Genomic DNA, 12,097 nt, shown 5'->3' on the forward strand with positions numbered 1-12,097 from the left:
GTGCCAGACTCCAGCGGCAACAGCTACTACTACCACTACCATCCGTCTCATCGCTATCATCTCTCTCTCTTATTCTCCTCTATCCTTCTTTCCAACCCCAACTCAGTCAAGGCAGATGGCTATCTAACATGAGTCTGGTTCTGCTCGAGGTTTCTGCCTGTTAAAGGAAGTTTGTCCTCACCGCTGTAACTAGCTAATTACTGCGTGGTGCAATGCTCATGGTGGATTAAGATGAGATCAGATCAAGTCCATAAGATGGGACTGGATCTTATCCTGTCTTGATGTTGGGTCTTTGTTAATAATTCAACAATTGAGATTGATTGATTGGAGTGCTTTTTCCGATTTAACAGACTTTGTTAGTTTGCACATGGAACAACAGTTTCTTCATTTACCTGCCCTCTGCAGCAGGACTGGGAGTAGACTCATCACTACTGCTTTCATCTCCATTTTCTGTGGAGTGAAAGATTTCAAGTCAACAAGTGTAGAAAACAAAAGTTATCACTCCACTTTCAAAAAACTACCGAAGCGTATTGCATTCACATGAGATAAAAACGTTTGCCCTGTTTTTCTGAATTAACAAGATACAAGGAGCCTCAGTTGCACTCCGTGGGGATCCAGTATTTTCAGCTGTTGTCTGATTGTCTCTTGAGTCACCACGTAGCCAGCTTGAATGCATTTCAGATGCATCATCTTATACCCATATTGCATGCCATATTTGCTCAGCTGATCCTGGAGAAATACTGCAATATCCAGCAGATCAGAACAAGCCTTATGCCTAAACAACTGCATAGTCCTAAGGTGCCTGCGCAAGGTTGAAAAACTAATAACAAATCCATCTATGATCATTTCCCAACCCCAACTTGGTCGAGGCAGATGGCTGTCTAACATGAGTCTGGTCCTGCTGGAGGTTTCTGCCTGTTAAAGGAAGTTTGTCCTTGCCACTGTAACTAGCTAAATGCTGCAAAGTGCTCTGCTCATGGTGGATTAAGATGAGATCAGACTGTAAGAGGGAACTGGATCTTATCCTGTCTTGATGTTTGGTCTTTGTTAATAATTAACATAGAGTACAGTCTAGACCTGCTCTGTTTGTTAAAGCGTCTTGTGATAACGCTATACAAATAAAGTCTGATTGACTGATTGATACTTAAAGACACTCGTATGTCCCTATGTCTTAAACCAAAAGCAAAATAAAACTGGATTAAACTTAACAACTGGGGCATGTTTACTTCCTTGTGTGGCCTTCAGGTGCTGTTGGGATTTTATTGAGCTGTATCTGGTTAACAGAGCAGATTTTTTTTCTCATGTGAATGCAATGCATTTCTGTATAAAAACACTTCATTTTACTTGACTGTGCAGTGTTACTATTTAAAATATTTTTTGACACACTCAGAAGACAGAAAACAACATTTCACTGAATATTACTGCACAACAATTATTACAGCTTCAGCAGTTCATAATAACGCCAGAGTTTACCAGGTTAAGCTTCAAATACATGGGGGAATCGGGAGTCATTAGTGTAATGCAACTGGAAGCTACATTGAAAGAACATTTGTCCTTTTGCTGGTGAAAGCATAAGAGACAGTAACACAAACACATAGACTGCTGATGCACACAATGCTGAAGCTTTGACTGGGACTGCAGCTCAGATCATTTCTGCTGTTAAACACCTGGGTAAGTGGTACTGGCTTGCAGGTGGGGGTTACAGAGGAAACTGACATCATGCACCTCATGGCACAGTTACTCCAGCTGGATTAGTTTTCAAAAGAGGGACTAAAGTTGATGCATTCTAAAAGATTTAAGGATCTTTATTACACAACATGATCATTCCTAGGGCTGGGCGATAATTTGGTAACGATAATTATCATGATATATTTTTTCTCAATATAAATACAAGAAATGTGCGATAAAAATTCAATATATTTACATCTGTAATTACACCCCCAACCACTGGAAAGGGAGGGGGCGCTAATGAGCCTTAAACACTAGTTTCCATCCAGCTTAAAATAATAAGAAGAGGGCATTGAACAGCCAATCATTTCGCAGGGTAAGAGGTAGGCGGGGCTTAAAGACGTTTGGAGCGGAATGTAAATACAGCTGAAACCGGCGACACGGAAGAAAACTCCAAACCTAGCAGCTCAAAGCAGAGTGGTTAGTCTGACACTGAGTCGACTCTGAGTTAACTATTAACTTCATACACTTCATTAAATATACTTTCATGATGTGGGTATAGGAAGAGCACAGAGACAACTTCTGCTGTGCATTTCAAACACATTTAATGTGCCACCATGACCGTAGTACAACCGAACACTGAATAACCATGATGTATTCACTGCACTACAAAGTATAGTACAACAAACTAGTTTCTTCAACTTTTGCTCAGGACCAAAAATCTGCCTTTAAATTTAAATGAAATAATGATTTCATATTAAGCATGATAATTATCGACATTAACTGATATGAAAGAAGTTACCGTGATAACATCTTTTTCAGTATCGCCCAGCTCTAATTGTTCCCATATTTAATGCCTGAAGCATCAAAAATATTAGATCAACTTGGGTTTATCATGTACTTTGCAATTACCATCAACTACACTTTTCCCATTATAACAGAAAAAAATCTCTAAGATACAAGAAGACAAGATTTCCTGAATAAGTATGAGGTTTTGGCAAAGAAACTGTATCTTTTGAAATTTTAAAATTCTATTTTTTATTTTTTCATTTTATTGCAATTCTGTCTTTTTATTAGGATCAAAATCTTTTAGAGTGCATCTTCCATTGTCTCAAACACAGTCACATTGCTATGCATCCCATACTCACCTGGCGACAGGTAACCTAACTCTGAGATTACAACAACACAAACAAACGAAACAAATCAAAATCAGAATCAAACAAAGATGTGAAAAAAAGAGCAGCATTTTATTTTAAAGGCCCACTTCTTGTTTAACAGAAGATTCAAAAGAGGACTTAAGTGTTTTCTTGTAAAACAAATGACCATACAGACAAAACCCTAGACCTCTAAAATGAAATGCAGCCATACGGTGAAAAAAATGATGAGTAAAAACGGTGAATGTGCTCGACATGAACAGAGGGGCATTGATTTGTCTGCGTTTCCTACCTTGCAGGGCGCTGCCCAGCAGAGCATCCAGCTCAGGGTTGATCTCAGCTTTCTCCTTCAGCATGTGGAACAGCAGCTGGTTCTGGGTTGCACTGTTGATCTCTGTCTGCTTTAACCTGCCCTCCATCACCTTCAGCTGGGACTCCTTCTGAGATGCCTGTAGACCCTGTAAGTGATGTATTGGACATATTTTATTACGGACGCAGCATGAATCTGATTTTTGTCCCCTTCAGACACTTAAATGAACCTCAGAAACAACCTCTATAATCACCCTATTTCTCTCTTTGTTTTCTGCAGCTTAAAAGATAGGAGGAGGTTCTGGGACAACGAAGGTAACTGTTGAGCCCCCCGAGGTGTCATGGGCCTACTTCAACAAAACACAGGTGAAGGCAGGTGCCTACCTGATGACTGCCCATTTATCTTCATCTTTTGGTTGTGATGGGCATCGGGGGCTGTGAGCTAGGCTACATAGCTCAATAGTGGGACATAAATATGGGTTTGAGGGTGTAATGGAAGGGGATTCTTCACTGAGCGCTTCTTCTTTTCACTAGAGCTTTAGTACCTTGTAGATATTTCAAATTTACAGAGCAATGATTATGTTATAGTTGCCACAGCAACCATTAACAATTCAACAGTCTAAGCATTTTGAAAGATATGAATATGAAAGTTATAATAAAAATAATGGTTGTAATTTCAGCATACTATCTAGTAGTCATCACTATCACCGCTCCCTCTCTCTCTCATTCTCCTCTATCCCTCTTTCCAGACCCAACATAGTCGAGGCAGATGTGTGTCTAACATGAGTCTGGTCCTGCTCCAGGTTTCTGCCTGTTAAAGGAAGTTTGTTCTTGCCACTGTAACTAGCTATATTTAGAAGTAGTAACTGTTGCCAAGTGGTTTTTGACCAATCAGAATCAAGTATTCAACACAGCCAGATGATGAGTAAGAAAGCCGAGTACTACAATAGCGTTCAAAAGTTTGGGGTCACCCAGACAATTTTGTGTTTTCCATGAAAACTCACACTTTTATTTATCAAATGAGTTACAAAATGAATAGAAAATATAGTCAAGACATTGAGAATGTTAGAAATAATGATTTTTAGTTGAAATAATAATTTTGTCCTTCAAACTTTGCTTTCATCAAAGAATGCTCCCGTTGCAGCAACTACAGCATTGCAGACCTTTGGCATTCTAGCTGTTTATTTGTTGAGGGAATCTGAAGAAATTTCACCCCACGCTTTCTGAAGCACCTCCCACAAGTTGGATTGGCTTGATGGACACTTCTTGCGTACCATATACTGTCAAGCTGCTCCCACAACAGCTCAATGTGGTTGAGATCTGGTGACTACGCTGTCCACTCCATTACAGACAGAATACCAGCTGCCTGCTTCTTCCCTAAATAGTTCTTGCATAATCTGGAAGTGTGCTTTGGGTCATTGTCCTGTTGTAGGAGGAAATTGTCTCCGATCAAGTGCTGTCCACAGGGTATGGCATGGCGTCGCAAAATTGAGTGATAGCCTTCCTTATTCAAAATCCCTTTTATCTTGTACAAATCTCCCACTTTACCTGCACCAAAGCATCCCCAGACCATCACATTACCTCCACCATGCTTGACAGATAGCGTCAGGAACTCTTCCAGCATCTTTTCACTTGTTCTGCGTCTCACAAATCTTCTTCTGTGTGATCCAAACACCTGAAACTTTGATTCGTCTGTCCATAACACTTTTTTCCAATCTTCCTCTGTCCAATGTCTGTGTTCTTTTACCCATATTAATCTTTTCCTTTTATTGGCCAGTCTCAGATATGGCTTTTTCTTTGCCACTCTGCCTAGAAGGCCAGCATCCCGGAGTCTCCTCTTCACTGTAGACGTTGACACTGGCGTTTTGCGGGTACCATTTAATGAAGCTGCCAGTTCAGGACCTGTGAGGCGTCTATTTCTCCAACTAGAGACTCTACTGTACTTGTCTTCTTGTTCAGTTGTGCACCGGGGCCTCCCACTTCTCTTTCTACTCTGGTTAGAGCCTGTTTCTGCTGTTCTCTGAAGGGAGTAGTACACATCGTTGTAGGAAATGTTTCTTGGCAATTTCTTGCATGGAATATCCTTCATTTCTAAGAACAAGAATAGACTGTGGAGTTTCATATGAAAGTTCTCTTTTTCTGGCCATTCTGAGAGTATAATCGAACCCACAAATGTGATGCTCCAGATACTCAACTAGCTCAAAGAAAGGCCAGTTTTACAGCTTCTCTAACCAGCAAAACCGTTTTCAGCTGTGCTAACGTAACTGCACAAGGGTTTTCAAGGTGTTTCTAATCATCCATTAGCTTTCTAACGCAATTAGCAAACACAATGTACCATTAGAACACTGGAGACATGGTTGCTGGAAATGAGCCTCTATACACCTATATAGATATTCCATTAAAAACAGACGTTTGCAGCTAGAATAGTCATTTATCACATTAACAATGTATAGAGTGTATTTCTGATTAATTTAATGTTATCTTCATTGAAAAAAACAGTGCCGTTCTTTCAAAAATAAGGACATTTCTAAGTGACCCCAAACTTTTGAACGGTAGTGTACATTTTATTAAGACTCTCAGAGCTTCATGACACACAGTAAATCTTGTAAATGAGCCGCTTTCAAAATAATACTGAAACTTAATATGACTTGCTGTTCTCCCTTTATGCAAACAAAGACACGCTGATTACACTGAAGCTGTAATACCTTAAGCCAACATATGCATGGTAGTTACCTTATTAATGGCCATGGTCACAAAATGGTCCAGAAGGAAGCGGGACTCTGATAAATTGCAGGTGCTTATCACAGCAGTAACATCCACTGTGTCTCCCTCCTCCTGTGGAACAGCAAAAAACAGAGATGTTTACGTCTATAGTCCATGGACAAGAAAATGTTGTGAAAAAACATTTGCATGCTTTATTGCCAAGAGTTGGAAGGAACCTTTGTGATACTATTGATACTTATGTGTGCCATGCAAATATTTTGTCCAGACCCACAAACACAACCCAATGAAGCTGGCTCATATATGAGTTGGACTAGCGTGGCCTGATGTTTTCTATATTACACAACTGTATAATACAGATACTGACACGCATTTTGCTCCTCATAAGCAGAATTATACCTGGCTTTATTTAACACAAAATAAAAGATTGACAGTTATTTGATTGTGTTTTCTGAAAGCAATGAAAGAGTTAGGTTGCTTCATTAAAAGGATTCTCCAGCCACAAATGTATAATTTACAATGGTCTTGTGGATGCCAGCAAACCCAGAAGCATTTTAATGCTACAAATGAATTACTATAAAAGCTGCAAGTAGTTAGAAAGCTATTTATGTGTGTGTACCACCATAAAGCATCAGGCACAGATCGCACAGATACTCATCACATCCGGTGTTCCCCAGGGTTTTGTCCTGGGGCCTCTTCTATTCATCATCTATCTTCTTCCTCTTGGCAATATTTTCCGTAAATTTAATATCAGTTTTCATCGCTATGCAGATGACACCCAGCTCTACCTGTCAACCAAACCCACCTCCTCCCTTCCACCCACTTCCCTCTCGGACTGTCTAAATGAAATAAAATCCTGGTTCACCTTCAATTTCCTCAAATGAAACAGTGATCGAACCAAAGTTCTCCCCATTGGCTCCAAATCCAGCATTTCAAAGCTTGACAGTTTCTCAATTACCACTGACAACTCCTCAGTTTCTCCCTCCCCACAGGTTAAGAGTCTGGGTGTCATCCTTGACAGCACACTATCATCTTAATATCATATCAACAATGTCACATGGTCTGCATATTTCCATCTACGTAACATCAATCGCCTCCACCTGTCCCTTAATCCAACAGTACTGCCGTTCTCAATTCTCAAAGTGTAACCTACCCGCTGTGTAATCCCTCCTTTTACCAACATGACCCCACTCATTAGATTACCAGCTTACCTTGGCCTCCTCCATCTGCATGATGTTGGCTTGGCAGTCAGCAATGCTGTCATTGATGTAGTCGATGTTGGCGCTTAGAGACTCCAGCTCCTCATTCAGGGAGGCCAGGGAGCGGTCAGCATCTGCCCCCTCCACGGCCATCTTTTCCCTCTTTCTGGACACCCGCTCCCTTCGCCTGGTCAGCTCCTCCCGTTGCTATGAGAGAATGACAGAGATCGGGGAGAAGTGGTCAAGAGTAGAAAGGAAGGAGAACTATGTAAGATGGAAAATAAAAGGGTAATGGAGGAGTTTATAGAACACATTTTTCCAAAACCCACAACTGCAAGGATCTGCTGTTTAAACTTCACAATATATAATGCAATTCAAATCTTTGGACAGAGGTTTAAACTACAAAAGTTTACTAAAAAAAGATCATGTAGTTTCTTATAGCGCCAAATCACAACAAATGTTATCTCAAGACACTTTTACAAACAGAGCAGGTCTAGACCACTCTATGCTAAATTATTAACAAAGACCCAACACCAAGACAGGGCAAGATCCAGTCCCCTCTTACTGACAGGACTCGATCTTGAGGCAGAAACCTCGAGCAGAACCAGACTCAAGTTAGACAGCCGTCTGCCTGGACCAAGTTGGGGTTGGAGTCTATTTCTAGTTTTTTCTGTGGTTGCTTTATTTTTTTCTTAATAGAGACAGAATGTGTTACCTTTAGCAGTCTGTTCATATCCGTCTCCATGTTCAAGATGGTCATCCTCTGCATGATGATGTCACTGACACGTCTCTCCAGAGACTGCCACTTAGCCCTTGCTGTTCTGTTGTGGTAGATGCTTCCCATCCGCACAGGGGAGCTCCTGAAGAGAAAGCTCTTTTAGAATGATACAAATAATTCAATGTAAAATACACTCATAGACAGACTTGACCATGTTTGGAAGCAGCACCTGGCTCCATTGAAATGTGATGCTCCTGAGGTGTTCATCCTTCCTGGTGTGGCTCTTTGAGATGATTCATGATGAGGTTCAGGTATGCTAACCCTTCTGCTCACCTTCCCAGACACAGGCCTAACCTGCCGCCTCAGTGCTGTGACCTTTAACAGTTAAAAGGAGAAGCAGTTATTTTGTGCATCCACCACATCACACCCATCCTGCAACAGCTCCACTGGCTCCCCATCACACACCAGATCAACTACAAAATATTTCTCCTCACCTCCAAATCCATACACAACCTCGCCCCTCCATATCTCTCTGACCTCCTCCATACTGCCACACCCGTCCGCACCCTCAGATCCTCCTCCTCCATCCACCTCACTGTCCCCCCTGCTCGCCTTGTTACCATGGGGAGCAGAGCCTTCAGACGCTCTGCTCCCCAGCTCTGAAACTCTCTCCCACCTGACCTCCGTAACACTGACTCACTCCCACATTTTAAATCCAAACTCAAAACTCATCTGTTTAAACTGGCTTAATCCATCTGACCACAACTCCTCTGTCCATTCACTTCAAACTTTTTAAATTGTGTTTTATTTCCTGTTTGTTATTTAAACTCTGTTTATTTTTAATGTTGTAAGGTGACCTTGAGTGCTAAGAAAGGCGCCTATAAATAAAATGCATTATTATTATTATTATTATTATTTATTACAGTAAAAGACCGATCGATACCTGCCATACTGTTCCCCATTAGGGATAGACATTTCATGCCAAAAGACTATTCCATAATCACTGCAATTTTATCGGTTTCTGAATCTCACAGCACTACACACGTATTTCAATTGACTGTTTTCTTCTTTTTTTGCTATTTAATGCAGTTAGCATTCTTCTTCTCCTGTTATCTACTTAATGTGGTTAGCAAACAGCTTCAAGATGCTCTTCAGCATCTGAAGCTGGAAAAACTTACTCACAGAATACATAGCAATGGAAAAACTGACAGCCTCACTCAAAAACCAATACTCCGACTTTAACATTATCTGGGACCCAATCATTAACAACCCCATTTTTTAAAAAAGCTCATCCTGCCTGTGCATCAATCACACCACCCATACCATACACACAAAAACATCTCACACGTCAACCAGGACACCCATACCACAACAAGTCTTTTCCTTCTTTATTTTACTTTTTCAAATATATCAGTGGTAAAAACCCTAAATGGAAATAGCTATTCCAGCTTCTGTGTTTGATAGATTCGTCTATGTGCCATTTTGTCTCTGTTTGATTAACTTCTCTGTTCCAATTCCCTACTTCCCTTTATTTGTTTTGTTTCTTAATGTTTAATTTTTTATGATGATTATTGCAACTCTGGTTATTGTTATTATCATTATTATTATTATTATTATTATTATTATTATTATTATTATTATTATTATTTTTTTTTTTTTTTCTCGGAATCAGTTTAATTATCTTCTACATACATTTCTTATCACCAGTCATACAGTTTAACTGAATAAACCAATAAAGGAGGAAACAAAATAAAAAAATGTTTAACTTAGTAATCAATTTAATTATGAACCCTCATAATATATTACCATTATAATACAGTCTTAATATCATCAATTGTCTAATTGCTACTGCCTTCTTCTACCTCCTCTTACCATTATTTTTTTATTATTCTTTTTATTTTATTTTTAAGTAGGATTAAAATGATTAGTATTATAACTATTATTATCATTACTATTATGCTTTAATCTCCAACATCAATACACAATTTCCTTTATCTATATTATCATGAATTTTCTTAAAATTATTAAGTTGCTGTTTCTTGTTTGTTTGTTTGTTTGTCTGTTTGTTTTTCTTCTTGTTGTTTTTTTTATGGTGGTTATTATCATCATTATTATTACATAAATATATTTGCCTGTTTGCTTTTTTAGTTACCTTTATTTTTAATTGACTCTGTTTTATTTGTTATGGTTTGTCTCCTCTGAATTTGATTACCCACAACATCAACACTATATCTGTTCACACGTCCTTAATTATGTGGTTTCCAAAATGATCTAGTATATATGTTTTGTTTTGTTTTTATCATTTTCTTTTTCACTATTTTTATTTATTATTATTATTATTATTATTATTATTATTATTATTATTATTATTATTATTTCTCATTAGAATTAGTTGTTGTACTGATACTGGTTGTGATGATAATTATTATTGTTATTATTATTATTATTACTGTTATTATTATTATTTAAAAATGTATATTATTTGTTTATTTATTTCTAACTAAATACACAGTAACTTGAATTATCTAGCCTTCATTTTTCAATAGTTCAACCTAACATCTTTTACATTTTATTTTATTTATTTATTTTGTTGGTTTGATTGTATTTGTTTGTGTTCCGTTATCTATTACTTAATCACTTACATTAGTGACTCTTCAATACTTCTCCCTTTTTTTTTTTCTCTCTTTTTTACCAATAATGATACTTTTTTTTTTCTCTCTCCTTTGTTATTTTATTTTATCTGCTGGTCTGCATTATTAGTTTATCTGCCCTCATCAATAACTTAGTAACTTTAGTTATTTAATCTTCATTAAGTTTAACTCCTTCAACTACAACATTGTTTGTTTGTTTTTGTTGTTGTTGTTGTTGTTTTGTTTTGTTTTTGTTTTTGTTTTGTTTATACTATTACTTCTCTGATTTCGTCTTTCATGCTCTCCTATCTGCTTTCCATCCCCTCTCTTCATCTTTAGGACATAACCGCACCCCATCACCTCCATCATTAAAACAGAAATACACAAACGCACAGACACACAAACACACAAACACACATACATACACAAACATAAAAGGACTCGCTGATCACCGCATAAAACTGGGACCTCCTCTGCCACCCCTACCCGTCTTACATAACAGCTGTTACACTTTTGTGTCTTTGCACTGTTGCATATATATATAAAAAAAAAAAGATGCTCTTCAGCCACCGTCTGGCAGAAATACTGTATTATGACCAGACACCAATGAAACGAAGACAAATTGTACTTTTAAAATGAGATAACATTCACATTAAAGGTGCAGTGTGTAGAAGTTAGCAGCATTTAGCAGAACAGATTTGGTGGAAATGGGATGTAATATTTCTAAGCATGTTAAAATGAGTGTATAATCATCTCTATAAAACTATACTTTTATTTTTACTTAGAATAAGTATGTATGTTTACATAAGGAGCGGGTCTCCTCATGGAGGCTGCCATCTTGAACCTCCATCAAGTTTCTACAGCAGCTCAGAACGGACATATGTATTTGTTTGAAATTGTATTAGTATTGGAAATACATGTTGTTTCAGTTTGTTACACCAACGGCTTATAACATTTAATAACGTCTTTGAGTCTTTTGTCTGTCGGTAACACGTCACATTGTCAGATAACTAATTGCTACTTTCAGGAGAGCTTCTGGTCCTCCACGGCCACCGACGCTTTGATGATGTGAAGGGTTAGGACTGGAGGAATCTTAACGCTAGATGTCGCTAATATTCCCATTTCTACACACTGCACCTTTAACTCTTTAATTTTTGGTAAGTGCACAAATGATCAAGCATTCAAAAATCATGTTCCATCCCTATCTCTTATGTGACTCTCAATGTCTCACCTCTTCATTCTTTCTGCGGAGAATCAGCTCCTGTTGTCTCTTCTGGGCCTCCATTTGTTTCAGTTGGTGCTGTTAGTGGACATAAGTATTGGAAAGAAGCAAAGGGCAGATAAAGAGTTGGTAAACCAAGACTTAGTATGTAGTCATTAAAACTATCAAACAACGACATATACTATATATATATATATATATATATATATATATATATACAGTTGATGTCAAAATGATTAGCCCCCCTTGTGAAATCAGATAAAACCCTTGATTTCTCCATGAAAATGACCGTTAAACCGTTAAACAAGTGTTTATAGTTTATGTGTTTCCAAAAGAACAAAGTCAAAATGTTCACTATGTTTGATTTGGATATTTTATTGATGCAATAAATTGGAACGAGAAAAGGTAAAAATGGCACGTCCAAAATGATTAGCCCCCTGGCCCTAAGTAGTCAATAGTTCACCCGTTCTGAGCCA

General features: G+C 38.2%; 1 protein-coding gene across 2 annotated transcripts in view; it reads right to left on the reverse strand.

Moving 5' to 3' along the window:
* Positions 1-12,097, reverse strand: part of LOC117805363 (kinesin-like protein KIF21A) — a 72,988-nt gene that overhangs the window by 8,366 nt on the left and 52,525 nt on the right. The window contains exons 17-24 of one of the 2 annotated variants that reach the window (XM_034674056.1): positions 11,631-11,699; positions 7,999-8,144; positions 7,767-7,911; positions 7,064-7,258; positions 5,865-5,966; positions 3,115-3,280; positions 2,817-2,837; positions 393-450 (exon numbers count right to left, since the gene is read on the reverse strand). In XM_034674056.1, the coding sequence (XP_034529947.1) occupies positions 393-450; positions 2,817-2,837; positions 3,115-3,280; positions 5,865-5,966; positions 7,064-7,258; positions 7,767-7,911; positions 7,999-8,144; positions 11,631-11,699 (902 nt within the window). The remainder of the gene's footprint in view (positions 1-392; positions 451-2,816; positions 2,838-3,114; positions 3,281-5,864; positions 5,967-7,063; positions 7,259-7,766; positions 7,912-7,998; positions 8,145-11,630; positions 11,700-12,097) is intronic. The other variant, XM_034674057.1, reaches the window with a different exon arrangement.

Source organism: Notolabrus celidotus, chromosome 21 (genome assembly GCF_009762535.1).
Source record: "Notolabrus celidotus isolate fNotCel1 chromosome 21, fNotCel1.pri, whole genome shotgun sequence".
Classification (NCBI taxonomy): Eukaryota; Metazoa; Chordata; class Actinopteri; order Labriformes; family Labridae; genus Notolabrus; species Notolabrus celidotus.